This window comes from Tinamus guttatus, unplaced genomic scaffold (assembly GCF_059628265.1).
Source record: "Tinamus guttatus ecotype Peru unplaced genomic scaffold, ASM5962826v1 Tinamus_guttatus_pri_ptg000002l, whole genome shotgun sequence".
Classification (NCBI taxonomy): domain Eukaryota; kingdom Metazoa; phylum Chordata; class Aves; order Tinamiformes; family Tinamidae; genus Tinamus; species Tinamus guttatus.
Genome location: NW_028288536.1, coordinates 1,089,084 through 1,111,467, shown reverse-complemented (window position 1 = coordinate 1,111,467; position 22,384 = coordinate 1,089,084). Strand labels below are relative to the sequence as shown.

The following is a 22,384-nucleotide window of genomic DNA, read 5'->3' as shown; positions in this document are numbered from 1 at the left end:
TCAAGCACATTTCTGAAACCACCCCACTACCGAGTGCTTTCTGCCCAGGGCAAAAAATGTCGAGCGCTGAGGGAGCTGTGAGCACCAGCAAAGAAATTATGCAGTGGGACTGCTGGGCTAGAGGATATGAAGCTATGTAAAATTGGGTTTGGATCATTCTGCTGCTCAGGAGAGGCTTTTTTCCCCCCTGACTGATAATAGAAGACAAAACAAAACAAACTCCCAAACACTAAGTACTGACGAGTGTCAGCGTGCAGTCTACAAGTACTCAAAGCCAGGTCACTAAATAAATTAAAAATGATGTTTCAAACAGCAGTAGAAATTCCCACAACATCAAACACATGCTCTCTGGCAAACTCCTTTGCAAATGATCTGTCACACCTTGACTGCTCTGTATAGGAGATGTAAAAATTGGTGCAGCACCATCCTCAGTTGGAGAGGTCATTCCCAGGATGCAGTGAAGCAATATGCACTGACCTGCACTCTGCATGGATGCAGTCTCAATGCAGGTTTATTTGTGAGCTGAACTTGAGCTGAGAATGCCAGCTGTGAGGTATTGTAAAGTGGATTTGTCATGTGGATTTATCCATACTTCGTCCATTAAGTCACCCTTGGGAACGAGCTCTAGTTAGAACTCTCTGATAGATGTGAAGGGGTTTAATATAGAAAGAAAAAAAAAAAAGAGGAATGCAGTGATTCCAGGAGACTGGAAGAAAAAAAAGAAAAAAGAAAGTGGTATTATTAGCACATTGAAAGGCATCTGAAATATAAATTATTTGAAAGCACATCATTTTATATATCCCGTTAATTACATGGTTAATATTATGGAATCTGACAACTCCCTATAGACCCTAGGAGTATTGATGAGTTCCATTTTATGATAGAAATTTCTCTCTTCTTGTGCAGAATTACCTCTTTAACCTCTTTCAGTCCAATAAATTCACATTAAAATGTGACCAGGAGTGACAACCTTGAGAGGGGACTAACCTCTTCCTCTATCATGTCATTTTAGCCTCAGTCTCAAATTGGTACAGCACTCTCATAGCTATTAGCTCAGCTCTTCTCCTACCTCCTGAGTAGATGAAACAGTATATCTAATTAATTTACAATTCTTAAGTACAAAGGTAGCTATCAGCAAAACTACATTAAAATCAAACTACCAATAAGGTAATTGTAAAATCATAATTTTCTGGGATGTTTTCACCGACTACCATCCTAGCTTCATAGCTGAATGTTTTCCAAAGTCTAGCCTTACGGCTACATGAAAGTCAAATATTTCATACATTACAGTATATCTAGCTCCAGAGAAAAAAATGGCAGGTACTCTTTAATACAATGAAATGCAATTTAAAGCCAAGTCAATAAGATACTAACCTGTTATCCTCAAATGAGGGCCACGTTATACATCATAGGTTAGAAGTTAAAAATGAAGAGAATGGTTCTTGCCACTCATAATTCAAAGACTCTTGTCAAAAGCTCTCTGTTCATGGAAATTCTATTGGTTTTATTCAGCTGGCAGAAACTGTGCAGTACACTAAGTAGCTCAGACAGATAGCTTTTTTAGCTATACAGTTCAGAGCCAAATTTTCCTGAACAGCATAAGGACTCAATTTTGCTAACATATACATGATACACTCTACCCTGTTCCAGAAATAACCAGAGACCATGAAGGTAGGCAGGGGTCTGGGGAGGATACATGCTAGCTGCTAGATTCCCTGCTTTGCTTTGTACTCAGAGGGACCAGACATGACCAGCAAAAATGATCTTCCTGAGCTTAGAAACCTTCTGACAGCACAAAGTTCAAGGAGGAAGCTCTACTGCTGCCCAGCTCCCTAGCTCTTCTCTCACTGATGAGAAAATACTGAATATTGGAGGTGGGAAGTGCTGTGCGGCAAAGCAGCAGTGGGTGAGGTTTTCCGCTGAGCTATAGCCACCCTTGAGGAACTCTCATTTTAACAGGGTCCAAATAGGTGAGGGACAACTAAATTACTTTGGCCAACCCATCCTCTGCTTCTCCTGCAAAAAGCTGCTTTCTTTGATCGTGGCTTTCCTACATGGTGAGGGGCATCAGAGGAGCTGAGTTCATTTGCTGATGGGGGATGCCTGCATCTGCCCTCAAGACAGCATCTTGTCAGCTTCTTGGAGGAGTTACCTGGATACTTGGGCTCAAGCAGTTTTCATAACCCCAACAGGATGTCACATGCAGGAAACACTGTAAGCCACATCTTCCTTTCTCCCTGTGGCCACACCTGATGGACACAACTCAGCCCCAGACATGGTCCTAGTCTTTTGTTGTAAATAGATTTTATGTAAAAGATTAACACAGGCAGCAGAAAGCTGGACCAGTCAGCTTGGCAACATTCAGAAGTGGTTGGGAAAGAGTGGGTAAAGCTTTACATGTGAAATGTCATCCTGCTTCATCAACAGCGTATGCTGTGATGGGTCCTGAGGAACTAGAAACTGCAGCAAGTCCGGATATTCCCGCCAAGGAGACGTTTCTGCTGAAAGGAACAGAACAAGATGCTTATTTGTCCCCATCATCTTTCTAGAAGGAAGTCATCTGCTGCTGTTAATAGTGAAATCTGTGCGTCATGCTCATGTCTGCACCAGATTGAGGGAATCACAGATAAAGGCTAACTTCAAAATTTAAACAGAAACCACTAGTTTTGAACAGTTTGTTGTATAGTGGCATTTCTCATTCTGAAAAGAAATGCCTGGAGTTTGATATAGGCATGCCATTAGATATATTTTACATCTATATAAGCACACTTGGTTAAATAACTGCACATATGGGTGTAATTTTCCACATACATTGGTATGCCAGCACCCTGCGGACTGTACAGCAGGCTACTCAGCTTACATCTGCACATATTTTGCTTGCTCACATATAGGCGAGCCCATAGTTATTGATATTCTTTTAGAAATTGGACCTGCTGTCTACTGGGAATTATTAAATGTCTCACCAGAAAATACTGAACAGAGGATAGTTCCTGCATGAGGGCATGACAACACGCATGCCTTTACCCTTACATGCCTTTTTTCCCAGACACATACCTAGCAGGTGCAATCCAGACCTTCATTTGTCACTCAGACACCAGTAATAGGCTCTCCAGAAATACCATAAATAGATTACATTAGATGAGAGTTCTCCTCTGTCTTTTTAGACCTTCCTGGTAGTAAGAAAAATTAATGGGTCTATCTTACAGGTGAACATGCTTTCTCCAAGAAACTAGAACAAATGTTGCTGTCTTCTCTGAAACAACGTTTATCAGACTTTGCTACAGAGAAGCAGCTAGCGCTAATTAATATGGTGGAATAACATTGAACTTAATAAATATAATGGCTTAAATATCTAAACCTTCTTCTAAGAGATACAGATACTGTTTAGACCTGAACAGTTGGGTGCAAGGCTAGACACCCAGCTCTAGAAATGGAAATCATGGTGCTGTGTTTGGTACCAAAATTGCCTGTACTGTGGATGAGGAGAGTTGGACACCCAACAAGTTTCTCAATAGTTCGCCAGCAAAGTTGAGGGTCAAACCCTATGCCTGACAAAAGAAAATGTCAAAGAGATCTTATATTTTTTGCTGTGATTAGACTCCCTAGTGAAACTATGACCTACCTCCTGAGTCCCATCCATGCATTCACTTGGACATCAAAGTCAAACACTGGGGGCAAAACCCTCTTTGAAAAGAAAACCAGAGGACACACCTAAGCTCATTATTTTCACAGTGTTTTAGGACTTAAAACACCAGCATAGGAAAATGGAGCACCCAGATCCAAGTATCCTCTCAGTAGGAGATACACATCCATCAATTCAGTTTCAAGGAAAATGCACTGTTTATTAGACCAAAGGCCTTTTTGGGTGACGAGCCCTTCACCACTCTTCCTGGCATTTGACCCTACTATAGATAATGCAAACACAGGAGTCCCCCATGGGACTGGAAGGTTGAAAAACTTAACTGTAAAAATGGAGTCCTGATTTCTATTCCTAACTTTCCCGGATTTTGTCACTGAAAGGCTGTGAAGTGCATGTTTCACCAACAGCACAGACAGTGTGTGGGCACAGGCATATCTTGGGCTCTTCAGCGAGCCCTTACTGTGGCAACGAGTCTATCAATCTCCTGTAGGAGACTAAGGAGCACACTGCCGGTATGTTTAAATGTAATTCTGCCAGAAAATGTTGGCATCTTGGATGCCTAGCTGGATTATACGGATGTTCTGGATTCTGATCTGGTAAGTAAATTCCGCCTAACTGTGCACATACATCTTTATGCTGCATCTAGCTCAAGATCTGTAAAGACTGAAGTAAGGATCTGCTTTGGTGGCACACAACCAGCTAAATTAACCTTGTAACATAAACTTGCACTGCTTGGTTAAACAAACAAAATCAAACTCCAGTCTCCAAATAACTCAAGAGATTTTTCTGGCTGATGTAGTGATCATTAGGCATAGTAGATGACAAGCATAATGCAAGTGATTTTTAGTGGTTCAGATAGGCAGCTAGTGCAGCATTAACTCCATTCACCTTCCAACCTAGGTTACATCTTCAGCTTGCTAACAAGCATCCCTTTGTGGATTACTTACTGTACTTTGACCTTGTAGAGCTGCTTGCTTTTTCTTTAGACTGGAGAGCCCTAAGAATCATCTCTGCTTCCTTCATTTGTACTCCCCGTAAGCAGTAAAACTGTGCCTGTTGACTGACTGACTTTCTCAATAACTGTACACCTCAGATAACAGGCTTTAGGTTTAGATGCATTTGTGTATGAAGTACTTCACAGTGAGAAAGGTAATGATATTCTATCATGCATGGAAAACTTAGTCTCATGGATAAAACTGGGCCCACCCCTGTCCTTCTAAACCTGTCAGGTGTCAGATGGCAAGAAAAGGGGTGGAAATACGTAAATCCATTGCTCAAACTACCTCCACTCCAGTCTGCATGTGCCTGGGGACTAGCTTGGCTGGCCCCTGTCCTTTTGGTAGGCTTTGGGTATGCAGATGTGGCACAGCAGGGAAGAGAGACCCCCAAGCTGGTGCACAGTGAAGCAGCATTTCACATACATGCAGCCCTACAGGCTTATATCTGGGAGGAGCATAGTTGTGTCCACAGGATGCTGATCCCCAGATAATTCATCTTGTCTCCTGACAAAAACATGTGACCGCAGCTGAACTCAGATGCTAGTCCATATGAACGCAGCTGAACTGCTTACAGATCTGCTTACATGATATTTGTAGCAAGCAGTGCTAAATATCAAAAACATCACTTAAGGTAAATACAACCCCAATGTTAGTAATAATATAATTTGTTTTTATCCTTACTGTGTGTATTTTAGCAATAACTTGTGCTGGATCTGGCCCATAACCACTCTATGATAATTGGGCGTTGTCAGTAAAATTACGCAAAATTAATTTTGACACCCTTCTTCTGAAGTATATGTTCTGTTCTTCTATGTCCTTGGAACAAAATGTTTTGATATCAGTGATTTTCTTTAATGCAAATCGCTCCCTAAGCTGCAGTTGCTACCCCTCTATCTGCAATGCTACTGAATGTGTCATAAGCAGGTTCCACTCCGTTACCATATGAATTTTGCTTAACAAGTCAACAGAGTTATTTCAAAGATCTTTTTCTCTGCCTTGCCATTATTAAGAAAAGGTCTGTTTCTGTTCACTTGAGCAAAAATAAGACTGATGTTAATTTTCTAGTGTTAAAATCAAACATCACACATTAAGAAAATCTTCAGATATATTCCCTACCTATCAGGAAAAGGGTTTTTTTTGTATGAAAAAGATATTACATATACTGAGGACTGGACTAAATCATGTTCTCTGCTGGGTTTCACTACTTTTGCTCAATCACTCAAAGCTGTAGATCCAAGTAGATCATATTCATGAATGTGTCATGCCTCACTTTATCATTGTACCAGAGACTCATTAAAGGTCTACTCAAAGCTTCCTTCCTAATTTTTATTTCCACTTTGCTTTGAGAAATCTCTCTTGCAAAAGGAAAGCCATCCATTGTTTGAACTCTAAAAGGAAATGTAGGTGTATAATTGGTGGATGTGGTTTTCATTATACATTCCCATATCCACCACAAACCCTCTTCATAAATTGTGACAAGTCTGCTGGCAGCCTGCTGTATCAGACTGGAGGTAGTTGACTTGATAAACAAGTCACCCAGCAGAAGAAAAACATGAATTCCCTCCAACTTTCCTTTAAATTGCTAATTAGTTTAAACGCAGTGTCCTGAACCGGCATGGAAAACCACTGTGAGAAAGTTCTAGTGATGCATGGCTATAATTGATCAGAAATAGTAATATCTTAAACACTTTCTGTTTTATTAAAAGCATGGTAGCATCTTTGCTCTGAATGTATTCCCTTTTTACATATACTTACAGTGATTTACAATCTGGTACAAACCCTAACATCATTTCCATGAAGCACACACCACGCTGGTAAAGAAAACTCATTTTCCAGAGAAAATAAAAAGGGAAATGTTTTTACTTTTTGAAAATCAGTCACCCACTATGCAGGTCTGAGGCTCATTTCCTCTCAAGTGAATATAGAGGTGCAATAAAGGAAGCACTGATCCCATGGGAACTGTAATCCTACTGCTGCCATTTCTCAATGAGGTTGTTCCCGCTCCCATTCCAGACAAGAGAAAAAAAAACATTAATTGCAATGGGTCCAGAGTAAGCTCTAGAAGAGCTATGTTATGGGAAATAGAAGGAAGCAGAACAGGGTCTCTTGCTTTAGTCATTCTTGGATAAATCTTTGTACTGTGCTCTATCTTTTCTCTTTTTCAGTAAAGAGATGACTAGGATAAGCAATTCTCTCATTACTCTAGAATATTTTGTTCACCTAGGAAAAGGTTTACATCTGCAAGGGCCAACCTGATTAGAACTTTGGATCCTAAGTCCCTTGAATCATTATGAAACAATTTATAAGACTGAAAGAACAATGGGGAGAGAAGCTGGCTAAATTGCCAGACTAGAAAATATTCCATGGAAATGAAACAATCCCTATTTTCCTCTCTCCGAAACAAATACTTGGAAAAAAAATCAGTCAATCTTGACCTGAAATGTTCGGCTTACTCTCTGTCCCCACCAAAACCCACAGAATCTGGTATGTGAGTAAATCGAGAGAGGAACTACTTCACAAAAGAGGTGCTGTGAGACCTTCTTTTTGAATGTTGCCTTCTGTGTTAGGAAGACTGTGGCTTCTGGGACAGGACTGTCCCTAGTCCTGTGCTAGCAAACCAGCCAGGACCTGGGCAGAGGCTCGTGGGCACTGTTGTCCATACTGTTCATGGCTAGCATGGGGCCTGGCCCAGCACAGTCCCTGTGTTTAGCTGGCAGAGGAAGATTTTCCATCAGGCAGTCTGCATGAGGTTACCATTTCATATCACCACATGGACATGACTTGTGTGAGGCCAGCCAGCACAGCCCTTGGCCCATTTTGGCATTTCTGATGCGGCCTGAAGTTCACCGCCGTTCTCAGATTCAGGGGACAGGGTAAAGAATAGCACTCAGGACGGTGCAGACCACAAGAGTTAGCTCTAGGGTGCTCGCCAAGAGTTAGGTAACTCCAGGTGCACCATAGGGTGCAAAGAGTCACCACACTATTGAGTTGCTGCAGTCCTTCAGAGACCCTATGATTGCTGAGCAAACCTAGTAAGCAAAGGAGTAGAAATACCAGAAGCTCTCACTGTAAGCACTTCACCACAAGCATCTAGGTCCTGGGTTGTTTGTTGAATGTGTGCTGTTATAACAGCCTGGTGGGGCCACGCTCTGCAGCCGTCGCAGGAAGGGTACCCAGAGAACCCCAAATGGATCTGAGGGCCCCCTGCCCTCCTGCCATAGGGTGGAGGGAGCAGAATTAACATCAATTAACAGCATTAAGAGATGAACAAGAATGGAAACGGGTCCCTGTTCGAAGTAGCAGGAGAACCCAGGAGAGATTGTGCCATCTCCCTCTCTGGAGATCTTCCAAACCCGCTTGGACGCAATCCTGTGCCCCGTGCTCTAGGCGTCCCTCTGCTTGCAGGGGGTTGGACTAGGTGATCTCCAAAGGTCCCTTCCAACCTTAACGATTTTGTGATTGTGATCTATTGAACATCCATACCGATATTTGTTGATATGTGAACTGCTACCTGTTGAACATCTGTATCTGCCAGTGATCTGCCATCTATTCTGTTGGATAACCGTCGTCCATCACTGTTCGACTGGATAATGAACTAAGCGTGGGAAGAATAAGAGAAAGTAAGCCACATGCCTTTGTATGGACTTGGACACACCATGAGCAGGCCTGCAGACCTGACAACCCACCCATCAGTGGGGATATCCCTGATGCCAGCTACCAGGGAGAACATGAATCACCTCAGTACAGCTCAAGCAAAGTGACGGCAATTCAGGGAAAGCTATACTGATCTTATAGTGGCCCATAAGGATAAGGAAAGGGCAAGGACAGCCATTGCACCATGCATCAGCGACTCAACCACAAAGCTCTGGACATATATATGAATATTTTTGTTCTGTTTCTAGCTTCACTATAAACTCTGTTATACTTGTAGATTGACTGGTGTTAAGTTAGTGTTGTTTTGTGTCTGCCGTATGTGTAGATCCACTTAGCTCTAAAAAACTCTTATACTTGACAAATGATGCTCTCTCGAGTTCAGTGCGACTAATCCCAGACTCTGAAAGAATCCCAGATGAACCTCTATTGGCACTTCACAGCGGGGAGGAGAATCCGCAGTCACTGTGTAGGGCTAGCAGATCCCTCCTGCCTCAGATACCTGTCCCCATCTTCCTTAGGAAGGTGCTCTATCACATAGAGTTCTGCAGCTAAAGCTCTCCAACTTCCTAGAAATACTTGAGCAATCACTGGAACAGGCACTGAGTCCAGATGTCCCACTTCCCAACTGAGTCCTGTTAACTTGGCTAATCATTGTGTTCCTCAGCTGGTGAATTATTTTGTACAAAACAGAACATTTTGGCATGACTGAGAGAGTTCTCAGGATACCTACGGTCTGAAGTAATTAGGGAACTCACTTGGCACACACAAATCTTTGTGCAAAGATAGGGAATGCATCTGAACTTGTAAGGATGAGGTATTGCAAAAATTTCTAGGCTGTCAGAAAGATCACTTTTATGGGCGTGGAGTTGTCTATACCATCAGGATGCCATCCTGGCTTGAATGAATATAGCCGCACCGAAAAATAACACTCAAGATTAGTCTCCCACATGTCCCACTCTTACGGGATTTGCTCTGGAAATTTTGCCATGCAAAGAAGAAATCAGCAGTTTTGCCAGGCCTCTCAAGCAAGCCTGGCATCAAGAAGTCCTCGAAAATGGCCAGTGTATGAACAGTATGTCCATCCTGTATGTCAGCATTGAGGTACATCAGATTTATTATGCATGTGCAGATCATCTGATTTATTGCCATGGTTTATTACCAAGTGCAGCAAGACTAGCACATTCAGAACAGGTTGGATTTACTGCACATACACAGGACATCTGTGAGCACACACACTCATATTTACTCCTGAGACTTCCTGGGAGGAAATACAGGAAAAAAAATACTAAAACTTCTGGATTCACTTTGGTTCTGTAGTTGTCTGTATGCAAAGATGTCTGGGATGAGGTAAACACAACTTCTTTTGAATGGTCTTAAAGTGTGCTGTGAGAAAACTTGTCTGTACTTTCAATACTCAACAAGCAACATCAAGAGGATACTGGAGAACTAGCAGTATTTCAGTGGAGCCAGCCTATTTCTGTACTGCAGAGAGGTTCAATAGCACCTAATGCATTATGATGACTTGAGTTTTAAAAGATGGCTTCTCTTCCACCAACCAAATTAGAGTATGAGCACTGCTGACATTTTACTACTTTTTTTCTTTTTTTTTTTTTCTGCATGTGAATATGAGCCGAGGAAATTAAAACCTCTGAGTTATATATTTATTCAAAAATCAGAATTCCATTTTCTTTAAGGCTTTCAATGAGAGATAGGTTTCCAAGTCACTTCTGAAAGTGGGAAATAGGGTACATTTGACAGGTACCCAGGTATGAGCTCTGAAACTTGCTTTCATCTGTGATAGCAGTAGTGGAGTAGTACCCACAGCAGTACTGTAATAGATAACAGCGAGATAGATGATCACACTGCAAGAAGTGCTGTGCATCAAGCATGCCCAGTCATCTGCCTTGGCCCAGGTCAAGGCTCCAGAGGACCTACCTGTATATAAAGATTTTGAATTAGGGCATTTTTCTGCAGCTACACCTACACCAATTTGCAAAACTGGGCTTCACAGATGAGAACCAGCTCCAGCTGGTTATATTATATTATCTCCCAGACAAGATGCTTTGACTATAACCCTCTTTTCTTTACAGCTCTTCACTGGCCCCTATTTGTCTTCACTGTCAAGGCCCTTTGTGGCCCATCCCCATCATTATGAAAAGTCATTACAAAAAAAGTCATTACAAAAAGGCTGACTCCAGGCTTCAATTGGTCCATGAGGACAGCTCACTCTCCAAGTTTCAAACTAACACCTTCAGGGTATCCCTATGCTGTCACTCAGGCTTGGGAGGAGCCCCTCATAAACGGCTTCATTGTTCTTTTCCACTTCTTGCGAAGAAACTGTTTTTTGCCATCACGCCCACATTCAAATACTTAGCAAAACCATCAGACTAGTGGTTTGCGGTGACCACTGTTCATTTGGGTGATTAAAATATTCTTTTTCTTTTCTTTTTGACCTATTTTACCCGTATTCATCATCATCTTTCTCTTTTATTTTGTCTGCAAAATCTTTGGGCTCAAAATCAGGTTTTTAGGTTTTTTTTTTTTGTTCCATGCCTGTACAGCATCTAGCATAGCAAATCCTGGTTCTTAATTAAAAATGCAAAGCACCACAGTAATGCACACCATAAGTAAAAACATCAGTAACAGGCATAAGGGTAAAATAATATAGATGCCACCCTCTCGTGGAGGCAATGCAGTCAACCAGCCATTACAGTTCGAGAATATCCATTCCAGTCCAGTCCACACCCCTTAATGATGGGAACATCAAGAATTTCGCTATCAGTTCTGCTGGGGTGAGGATTTAGGCTGTGTGTTTCGTCTTCTGGGAAACATTCACTGTAGTTTAATTTCAAATTGGTCAGGCACCAGAATTACCTGTACCTTTTCATTTTGCACTATTTTCCTCCTTCTTTTTAACCCATATGATAATTTCTTTCTTCCTTTTTTTTTTTAACCATAGGTTATACTGCCATGTATTAGTGCATCACAGAACTCATTTTTCTAGTTACTTTGACAAACTTGACATCTTGCAGCTGTTACACATCTTGTTTCAATTACATCTCTAGATAAAAAGAATTCTTAAAGCCCTAAGGCTACAGATGGCTTCCTGGTGAGAGGTTAACTCCAGCTTCAGATTAGAGCTGTTTTGGAGGTCACTTCTTTAGCTGTTCTCTTCAGTCTCCTTCCCCTTTGCTCTTTCCTGCATCTCCTTCTAATTTGGCTATCTCCCTCCCCTCAGTCTACATCCCATTCCTCTCTGGGGGCTGTAAGGTGGGAAATCATCTCAAATCAGCACCCACCACCATCTCCTTCCCACCCAAGGGTGTCTAGGTGGAAGTAAAGACATTGTTGCCTGGCCTTTGGCTCCATACACGGTAGAGGCAGCTCATTTCAGGACACAAATCAGGGGAGTGACAACTCAGGGCAACACTAATTCCTAAGGGATTGTGGCCTGTCCCACAAAGCTGGGGATCTCTTGAGAACCTGCAATGCTCTCAGCATCTGGCAAACCACTTGTGTTTAATTGGGTACCCTATAGTATTTACACTGTGCTTAATGATTACAGAAGAGATTGATCACCCTATTCTTCGTATCTATCCGAAAAGGGTATATAAAATCCTTTGATCTTGCTAAGGCAGCAAAACATGTCTAACCATCAGTTATGTAAAGGTGGTTGTTATTAATTTGAATACTGTACGGAGAGGAAAGAACAGAAGTACCATATAATGAGATATATTAAGACTACAAAAGAATTAAGTGAAGCTGTTATGTTATGAATCATGATTTTATTGTTTAGCCTTCAACTCCTGGTGTAATTCAGATAATTATGACTGGGCTAATTCCTTCCATCTTTATTCAGGCTAAACTTCCATTGATTGCAAAGAGAAAGTTGTCCATGTTGGGATTACAGACTATAGCATCTATACTGTTATTTATAAATGCTTTCCTGAATATATAGTGTTTCTTCCTTAGTCCATTATAATGGGCTACCTCAATAACAGCAATATTTACATAGTATAAACCTCTTACATAAGGGTCCTTTGTGTACAAAAAAAGACTTGTTCTTCTTATTCTAAACTGCCATGTAAAAAGTTCATCTACAAACCCTAGTATTTATAAAAGTACAGGAGCATATAGATTTTCTCAGCGCACCATTTCAACCACATTTCCTTCTGCTCAATGTTTTTACTAAAATTTCTTCACTTTACCATAATTTCTTCTTAACAGAATGTGTTATTTATTGATTTATTAGCAGAGACATTATTTATTATTGCAAATATTTCTCCTTTTCTTAGAAAACAGAGTGCCAAAAATGGGAAAATGTGCTAAGCCTTATTACAATTTAACAGATGCCGAAAGTATTTGGTGAAACAACTGAATAAATAGTCCTGCATCACTGTTTCTCTCACTCTGTATTCTTTTTATAAATTAATGCCCTATATAACATTTCAAAACAGCATTCTGAAGTAATTTTAAGGTAGTAGTTCAAAACTTGAAAAATCATGCTTAAGCATAATACTTTCTGTTTTGATCAGGGAAAGACTTTTGAGGTTCTAGGCAAAATCACGTTTTTTTTTTCCAACTATAAAATACTCGCTTCCATCTGGAACTTATTTTGATATTTTGAATCTTAATGTCTCAGAAAAAAAACACACAGAACAATAGATGGGCACTACTTGATTGTTTTAAATTGAAATTAATTAATTATGAAACAGCTGCAATAGTCTAAATTACTTATTTCCCTTTTCAATGAAAATGAATTTACAGACATTTGCAAAGCATGCAAAAATAAAGAAAGAGACCAGAAAGTCAGTAAGAAGGGGCGTCATGTAGAATTGTCTATGATCAGTATTTCAAGAAAGTAAATAATTAATGGCTCCAAGGAAGGATAGTAGAGATTGTTCTTTTTATTATACAGTCACATTGAGCAGTAAAATAATGCTTTAAATCTCACCAAGAAATATAGTACAGAACTCAGCATGGTTTACCTTTGCAGATAATCATTTTTTCAGCTGAAAACAGCGATTTTTTTCACATTACAACCAGACTGTGAGTTGAAAGAAGCTTCTCAGTCATTTAGTCAAGACAGATGAGCAATGAGCGTTAGAAAAGCTACCAAGGCATCAAAAGATCTACAGTCAAGGCCATTAAAGAATAGCTAATCTGCTCTAGTTCTAATTCTCCTCTAATGGGTTTCCTTAAATGTGCTTTACATCAGCTGTAATTAGTTCAAGATATTGCTACTTGTATACTTCTAAGAACAACTAAAAAAAGGTTTCATTTCTACTGCAAAATATATATCACATTCATACAGCCTTGCACCCAGGCTAATATGTTCTTGTGAAGCACAAAGCCTTGGAGAGTGTCATAACGAGATACCTTGCTTGGGCCTACAACAGCCAGGGCAGCTCTGGAAGCAACAGTATTTATCGGGGCTTTCCTTTATTAGGGTTATCCCAAACCTGCATTACTTCAGACGTTGCAGAAGCAGTAGCACTAAATAGCCAGGAATTTATTAGTCTCCATATCCTGGAAATACGTACCATTTTGAAATCAATGGTTTGGAACAGGCTTGTGTAATGAGCAACAAAACCTGAGAAAAAAAAAAAACTTTGGCCACACCATCAACTTTTGACAGGATTCTCTCCTTTTCAGGAGCTGTCATCTGAGGCAACAGCAGCCTAGGATGCACATGTGCCAGCTGCAAGCATGTTGCTACAGCCAAAGATGCGAGGCTACGTAGTGACATTAATTCAGATCAGCTGGGATCGTGGTGGCTTTCTTGCAGGGAGCCTAAGTAAATGGACTAGTACACAACCACTTTTGCACTAAGGAATTCCCGACAATCTTCCAGCCTAACACAAACAGAGCACATTGACGCATTAACTTTAAATTAGTGAAATTTAGTAAATTCAAAGGTCATCATCTTGCAGAAAATGTTACACTCTCCTTGTCAAACATGACATGAAGCAAAGCACACTTGTTTGTTTGTTTTTGTTGCTTCATCCTTTAAAACATGCATACTGGTTCCTTCGCTGACCACTTCAGAAACAAAAAGTGTCTTCTCTTGGATGTGCTGTTACATAACTGTCTTCTCTAGAGTATCTCTGCCCATAGACTGTTTTTTTCTTTTTTTTTTTTTTTTGACTGAGGTTCAACTACCTACTGCACCTGTTGCTTTAAGACAAAAGAAAAAACTGCAAAGGCATTCAGAAAAAACATTCAAATTATGTCATTCCCTCCTAAAATCCACAGACTTGAGGGCTAACCTAAGGCTAGGTGATCAGAGAAATGATCAGACAGAAGCTGCTAAGAAGCAGCCAATAACGCTGAAGGAATCCACTTTCTCCTGGTATATCACAAGGGCGTAGCTCTGACCAGAGCGAAATATAAATCCACATACAAGGAGGCTCAGGAAATCTGCCCATTCCCATACATCAGAAAAAGAATCACCAAACCCTTCTCCATGAGCTAAGCAAAGAACATAGGATATAAACAGAGGATAACTGGTATATGGTACATGGAGAGATCACAGCTGAGATGACTTCTTAACCAGAACCTTGCAAATGCCTGTTTGACCGCTTCCCTGTCCTCCTGGCCTATCCATCTGTGTTGTGTGTATTTTTCATTTTGTCATAGGTCATCATAGTCCCCTGGCGCCCAGACTCCACCATAAGGACAACTCAAAGGAACAGCAAGGTGACCAATTTCTCCCTAAAATAGTTCAAAAGTGATACGCACAATAAGAACTCATCACAGCCTGAAGCAGGCAAAACAAACTCAGTGTAAGAAGATACTGCCTTCATCCTCTGTTTGTCCAGCACAGTCATTCAGCTAGACTGGGTTGACTCACAAAAGACTCTTTCTTTGGTCAAAAACATGTGAAAACAACCACACAGAAAGACTGGATTACATTAAGAAGTTGTGTGACTTTGTCAGATACAACCCTCTTGTTTTTAGTTCTAAGTACTTACAGTTGTGGCTCATCTTTATTGAGAAACAAAACATAGCAACAAAAAAGCTTCCTAGCAAAGATTTCTAGTCCCTCCTGCGTAATTTTAAGTGTTTCCTGACTGCTGAGACCACCACTGCTGCTTTGGAACTAATTTATTTTTAAAAAACTACATGCAGAATCTCCGAGGATAAGTTTAAATTGCATTCCTGCTGTCACATTTCCCAAGATACACGCATATCCGTGTTTTTGGTGCACACATACAGGTTAAAATCTTCCTATGAGGATAAAATGCAGTCAACTTAAGTTACTAACATACTGTTTTGTTTGCTTGTTTGAATAAGACACCAGGAAAGCTGAAATATTGAGCTATGAGACCGGAACATAGGTAGCCTTTTATATATCTTTGTTATAACACATTTTTATCTTTGAAAAGATACATAAAAGGCTTTTCACATAATATTAACAACTACCATCACATTCATTTCACCATTGCTGCAATTCATTCATTCTTCTCCCGAAATATAAACGCATCTGTAGCTATCCGCAAATCGTTCAGAAATGATATGGATTATTACTTGCGTATAAAACGAGAAGTGTCCATTTTGGGTCTCCCGGGACCTTAGCCTGCACCAGCAAGCTTGATCAGTGTCTTAATATTGATTTTAACGGACAGAAGACCAGCCAGCAGCCCAGCTGCTAATGGTGCAAACACAGTGTCTCCTATGAAGGACCGATTTTCTCATTTTTTGACAAATCTGTAATGGAGCGGTGCTTTTCAGTAACCCCAAAACTTTGACAAAGAGTGTCCGCTTTCTGAAGAAACATCCAGCTTTCCACTAGAAAACAGACCTCCCATCCACCAAATCTCCAACTTTTACTGGTTTCCTGGGGATCCCCGTGCCATGTGTCCGGGACTGGGCCCTGCCAGCAAGGCACCAGGAGCCGGCACTGCCAGCTCCTCGATGCTGGACACTAACTCCCCTAAACCAGCCCAGCTGTATTGCCAAAAGGAAAGTTTTATTCAAAGCCAAGGAAGCCTTTTACTTCTTCGACTTTCAATTTTTCAGAAAGAAGTTATGGTTTTCCACTGGAATTAGCCTCACAGCTAACCAGCCCAGATAGAGAGGAAATTTCCTCTGTTTCACAGAAAACACCTTTTTTTTTTTTTTTGAAATCTCATTTTGTGAGGATGTCACTTCAAAACTACAGCTCAATTGTTAGATGAGATAATTATTATCTCACACGAAATGCAATCTCTCTGTTCTCTGTATATAATATCAGGGTTTTTTTATTATTTTTATTGATTTTATTGTTAACGAAGTTATAACCAGAGATTTAGGTAGCTCCGATTATATGCTGTGAATAATTTCTGGAACTCTTTTTATCTGTGTTTGAGTAAACCAGAAATTATCAGTGCTTCGTAGTCAAAAGTAAGATGCAAATGGAATAATTTGTTTTATGAGGTTAAAAAGCTTGCTATTAAACAGTTGTTTTCTCTAACGAGAATATTGTGGCATTGAGTGTGATGTTGTTGCTAATATATGGATGGCAGGAAAGATATTCCCGGAGCCTATGTTTCTTCTGTGTCTTTTTTTGCTTAATGGACCATACTTTCCTTCTTCCACCAGTTCTAAGAAGCCCATTTTTTCCTCAGAATATTCACATAGAATATGAAATGCAGCGTGTCCTGTCCTGAATCCTTCTCCATTGATCTAGCGAGGTTTCTGCCATTCACCTCTTGGCTCCTCATGGAAAACATACATGCGGTAACATAAACCTACAAGCCTGAGCCTGAAGACTGCCACTGCCTGTGGATAACAATCCACAGGCAACTGGGCTTGCATCCCCAAGTAGTCCTCAGTGAGGAAATAGGAAAGCACATGATATACGCTGAAATGTCAAAATTTCATTCATGGGACAAAAACAACATATAAGGATGCAAAAAAAACCAAAAATAGTAATTATTCTTTTAAAACTCAACAGAGTGTACAACAAGCCAGAGATAAGGGGCCAGATCCTTATGTGCTACAGACCAGCAAAGCCCCTGGACTCAGTAGAGCTCCTCAGCCTACAGCCAGACTAGGATGTGGTACATTACACCCAGCAAATGAACTCACGAAGCACTACAGACATATTTTTACAGCATTATTATTCAGCTGATGTTTATAAAGTATTATGACCACAAAAAGCTTGCTCTTCTTCTTATTTATACTTATTATGTTTAGCACATACAATTTGTTCAGAGCTGTAAGGAAAAAGTAAAATAAAATCTCAAATAAAATAAAAGTAATTCCCAGTCCACAGGGCTTGCAGCCTGAAAAACAGGCATGAGGAAGAGGGAACATGCTGTGAAAGCAGAAGGGAATGGGCTGTAGGTAGCACCCGTGTTGTTGTTTGCTCACAACTTACAACATCCCAGGGAGAGCAAGTTTCTAGGTGGGATCCCAGCAAGGGGAAGGTGGCAACTGTGAGCCAACACGAGGAGATGTGGACCAGAGCAGAGTCAGCCCTTGTGGAGATGAGAGATAAAAGGGGCTTGGGGGTATTTTTTAAGATGGAAGTTTTACGGTTTTGTACTGTCTATAAATTGAATTCTAATTAATGAATTCTACCCTATTAAGAGAATGGTCCCTCTCTAAAAACTATCTGCTTAGTGTTATCTGAAAACAAACATCTTGATATTCCATATCGACTGAAGATATATTTATAGAATTAGCTTTCCAAAATTTTCTCCAGTGAACATCGCCGGGCAGCATGGAGGAAAAAAAAAAAAAAAACTTTTAGACTTACACAAGTCTAAAATGTAGTGTCTAAAAACTAGACAACCTGGGATCAAGAAGTTACAAAAGGTTCATTTATAAGAGTGCTGGATGTCTAGCCACTTTTTGTTAATAGCAACTTCCAAACAAAACTCTCATTGACTTCAAATGGAGCAGGAACAGACCCAAAGATAGCAAATGAACTAGTAATTCAATACGTGGTCTGTAAAACACACTGGGCCACCTTACACTGTGGCATTTGATATTCATCTCAACTTGGAAACTATACAACTATACATTTTTACAGAACTATCCAACCTCTACGAAACTGATGCTAACTCAAAATACCCAGAAATATCAGATGAGTACCACTTAAACTGATTACATACTTGACTTCTGTTACCTAAGCAAACACTGGTTTATTTGTAGCTAACAAACGTATCATGCTCAAAATTATTCTTTTGTTCGGTACAGCACAGTGAGTAAGTGCTTTAATAAACCTGGTAATTGTTTTTAATGAACGTGAAAAAAATTACATGTGTATCTTAGAGGAAGCCTGGGAGGAGACCGTTTGCTAAAAGAAATGGTCCTCAGCAGGGCTATTTTTGGGCCTAAACCTAAGCACAGGCTCCAGAACCTGGATGACTTTTGATCTATCTTTGTCAAATAAGGCAAATAGCAACACGAATGCCTGAAATACTGAAGCAGTCCTGGCACTCCAAATAAGTCCTCTGCTCTGCTTACTTGCTGCTTTCCATCACATCTAATGTGTTTTCGGCAGTACAAAATGGATATAAAACACAACTAACTGAGAATTTTCCATCTCTTTCCTCTGCTGTGAATAAACACATGATTACATGGCAGTGGAGAATCCACATCCTTGAGTGTGAATGAGCAGCACTACACATACTGTGTACAAACAAACGTATGGAGAAGGCAGAACAGGAGCTGGGGCTGTGCTTCAAAGACGTTAGTGCCGCGTGTTTGGGATAAGCGCATTACTCAGCAGCAATGAAGCCTTCAGGAAGCGGGGCTGATCACTCCAAAATGTTCCAGAAAAAGCCTACCGCATGGGCACAAGTTCTGTTTATGCCACAGATTTGTATGTTTTGTTAGATTTGCTATTTGAGTTTGCACTCAGCTTTCACTATTTGAATTATAGTAGTTTTCTGGGTAGCAGAAGTGCTACTGGCATCAGCACAACCTGGAAAAACTACTGCTAGTAGAAAACTGCTTACAATGTTCTCCCGTTTCTGTTTACTAGCTAAACATTGTCTTATGGTCACAATATATCATTACGTTTTCTGTGCTACAGCAGAGTAAAAGACATGGCACGTATTAATTGGAGAGCAAATTCATTAACAGCATAAAAGTAACAATCAATGAGAATTGATTAGCATGCTGCTGTTCATCTGGAAATCCCTTTTCATACCCTTTTGATTTTCCAAGAACATAACAAATAAAAAACAAATAACACTTTAGAACAGCACATTAATATTTAATTGCTGCACTTTTAAGCAAAACATTCACCAAACGCTGCAAAAAGTGGATTTTCCGTCGCAAGTTAAGTGTGCAAATTGTCATCATGACTACATTCAAAAGAATAAAGGACAACATTCATTCTTGCTGCACAGAAAATTAAGTCTCCTAAGTGCTGCTCTTTGCTATGAAGTACTTCCCATCTATACGGTCGATTTTAGTTTCCTTTTTGGGAACAACTGTACTCGTTGCAGAAAATCCTGTCGAGCCTTTTGAGCTGAAAATTAACATCCTGGCTTTGTTTGGGCTACTTTAGCACATTATCCCAATCGGGGTTCTTGGGAATTCGCATGATGTGCGTGTTCTCCAGCAGGGAGCCGGGAGGGAGAGGAGCTGGATGCGCACGCTGCCCCTGGCTGTCCTGACACCCACCCGCCTGGGAGTTTTCACAGCTTTTTTATTCTTTTTTCAACATTACCCATCCAACTTTCAAAGTGACTATTCTGAAAGGTCCGCCCGACCCGCTGCTTTGTGACAAACTTGCAGCCTGTGAGCTCAGATACACCAAGCCAAGGCCATGCTAGGCCTGCAAGAACGCAAACACGAAGCACAAAACGCTTAGCTGATGAGCCTGTTAAAGCCTGTGACCGCCTTGGTAAGGCATCACCTTGGGCGTCTGTGGGTACAGCCTGTCCAAAGTGGTCAGAGTTTAGCAAGGAATGGAGGCCTATGGCCTTTAAAGTGCCATCTGGGGAGCTCTGTTGAATATATCTTGGAAAAGGGGAAAAAAAAAAAAAAGGAATAACAACATTGGAAAATAATACAAAGTCTATAAAGCCACAATACAACCTGTAACACAAACGCAAAGATTTTAAACATGGGATTTAGCTGGAAAATGATCAGTGTCCCTTTGGACCTGTCCAAGAGTTTGATATCTACCACAGTCATTTCAAAGTAGCCCCACAAGAGTCAAAAAAGATGCTACAAAGGTGACAGAAAGGAGCCATTGACCCAGTTTTTCTGGGTTTTTAAATTCAGTATTTCCTTAGGTTGTTAAATTCGGTATTAACCACAGGAGCTACCTTGTAGAATGAACTAATGAACATCGCACTTTCAGTGGAACAGAAAATTCCTCTGAAGTTTGTCTTCATTCAGGGAGAAAGGGAAAACAGTCAAATGCATGGGAGTATTATTTATCCCACTCTTGTTTAGAAGAAAATGCCTGCAACTTAATTTTAAAACGGTGCATATGGACTGAAAACTTACAATCAGGCCAGAGATAAATGTTATGGTTGGGATATAAACTGAATATTGGTATTTATAATTGAAACGAGGACATAACCTTAACTCGTGTCACAGGCAGCACCACTGTAATTAAAAACTTTTATAGGGCAGTAACTAATTTCACATTATACACGCTCTTTAAAGTTCCCACAGCCATATAAAAGTTTTATTAGGCAGGATGCTATCGAGGCGCACATTTATAAGCACCAGCATCGCGCCCTGCGAGCTGCTCTGACCCGCGGCAGGTTTTCCGTAGGGAGCAGGCCAGGGACGGGACGCGCTTGTTCTGTTACACCTGCCACCGAGGAGAGAAGCCCCAACTGTTGGACGCGCACCCTACTGACGGGAGCTATAGATCACATAACACGTTAACGTATATGTATACGCATATGTGTATATATGTGTGCATTTCTTCCGCAGGGGAAACCGCGCCCGACGGCGCGTCCCGCGCGGCTCCCCCCGCCGCTCCCGACGGCACCGGGAGCGCCTCCCGTTCGGGGGCTGGCGCCTCCGGCCGCAAACTCCGCCACTCGGCAGCGCCTCGGGGAGGGCTCTGCGGGGCGGGGGGGCCACGCAGCAATTCCCTCCTCGAGTCGCTAATGACATTTCTAGAAATTGTTTCCCCTCCTCCCTGGCGCCACCGCGGGGGCGGGCAGCGATGGGGGGCGCGGGGGGAGGTCAAGGGCATGAACGGGGGGGGCAGGTGCCCCAGGCAGGGGGGCACAGCGGGGCTGGAGGCAGGCGGGTTCGCAAGAGCCCCCGCAGCCGAGCAGCACATTCAGCCCCCAGACCCAGCCTGGCAGCCCCTGAGGGGGCACCCTCCGCTCGCCCCCTCCAGGGGCAGCGACCTTGGGGAGCAAGTGGCGGGAGGGGGACACTGGGGGGGTGCCCACTGGGGGGGTCCTCTCCTTGCTGTCCCCGCCGCCCCGTTCAGTGCCCCCCGAGCCCTCGCACTCCCTTATTGCAATCCCCGGTTGCAGCCCCCTTCCAAATTATCGCACTCGCGCCCCACATTACCGCAGACCCCTAAGTGTTGCACAGTCCCCTAGCTACTGCAGCCCCTCGGTTATCGCACCCGCCGGCTACCGCGCACACCCCCCGTGCTCGCACACCCCCCAGGTACCGCATCCCCATCCCACTCGGCTCACGCCCGTGGCGGGGGGACGGGGAGACAAGGCAGCACTCACCAGAGCGAGTCCAGGTCCCATTCCTGCAGGAGAGCCAAGTCGAAGCTGTCCATGGTGAGCGATGTCAGCGCGGCCGCGCTGCAACCGCACGGCGGCCGGGGCGCATCTTAACTGCACGGCGGGCAGCAGGGCGAGGGCGCGCAGCCTCCGCCGGCCCCGCTCCGCACCCGGCGCCCCACCTCCGCTCCGCGCCCGTCTCACCTTCCCCCTCGCCTTCCCCCCAGAAAATAAAACATTAGAATGAAATAAATGACTGTGCCGCGGCTCGCTCGCTCGCTCGCTCGCTCGCTGGCGGCTCGGCGCCGCTCCGCGCCCGCCCCGCTCCCCCGCGCTCCCTCCTCCCTCGTGCGCGCCCGCCCCGCGCACGCTGCGCCCGCGCACGGCGAGCGGCCGGGACGCGCACCCGCGGGGCGCCCCAAAGCAACTCG

General features: G+C 42.3%; 1 protein-coding gene across 2 annotated transcripts in view; it reads right to left on the bottom strand.

Moving 5' to 3' along the window:
* Positions 1-22,119, bottom strand: part of AFF3 (ALF transcription elongation factor 3) — a 299,418-nt gene extending 277,299 nt beyond the window's left edge. The window contains exon 1 of one of the 2 annotated variants that reach the window (XM_010222664.2): positions 21,957-22,119. In XM_010222664.2, coding sequence (XP_010220966.2) covers positions 21,957-22,009 — 53 coding nt within the window. In that variant the 5' untranslated portion in view covers positions 22,010-22,119. The remainder of the gene's footprint in view (positions 1-21,956) is intronic. The other variant, XM_088520310.1, reaches the window with a different exon arrangement.
* Between the last annotated feature and the right edge of the window lie 265 nt (positions 22,120-22,384).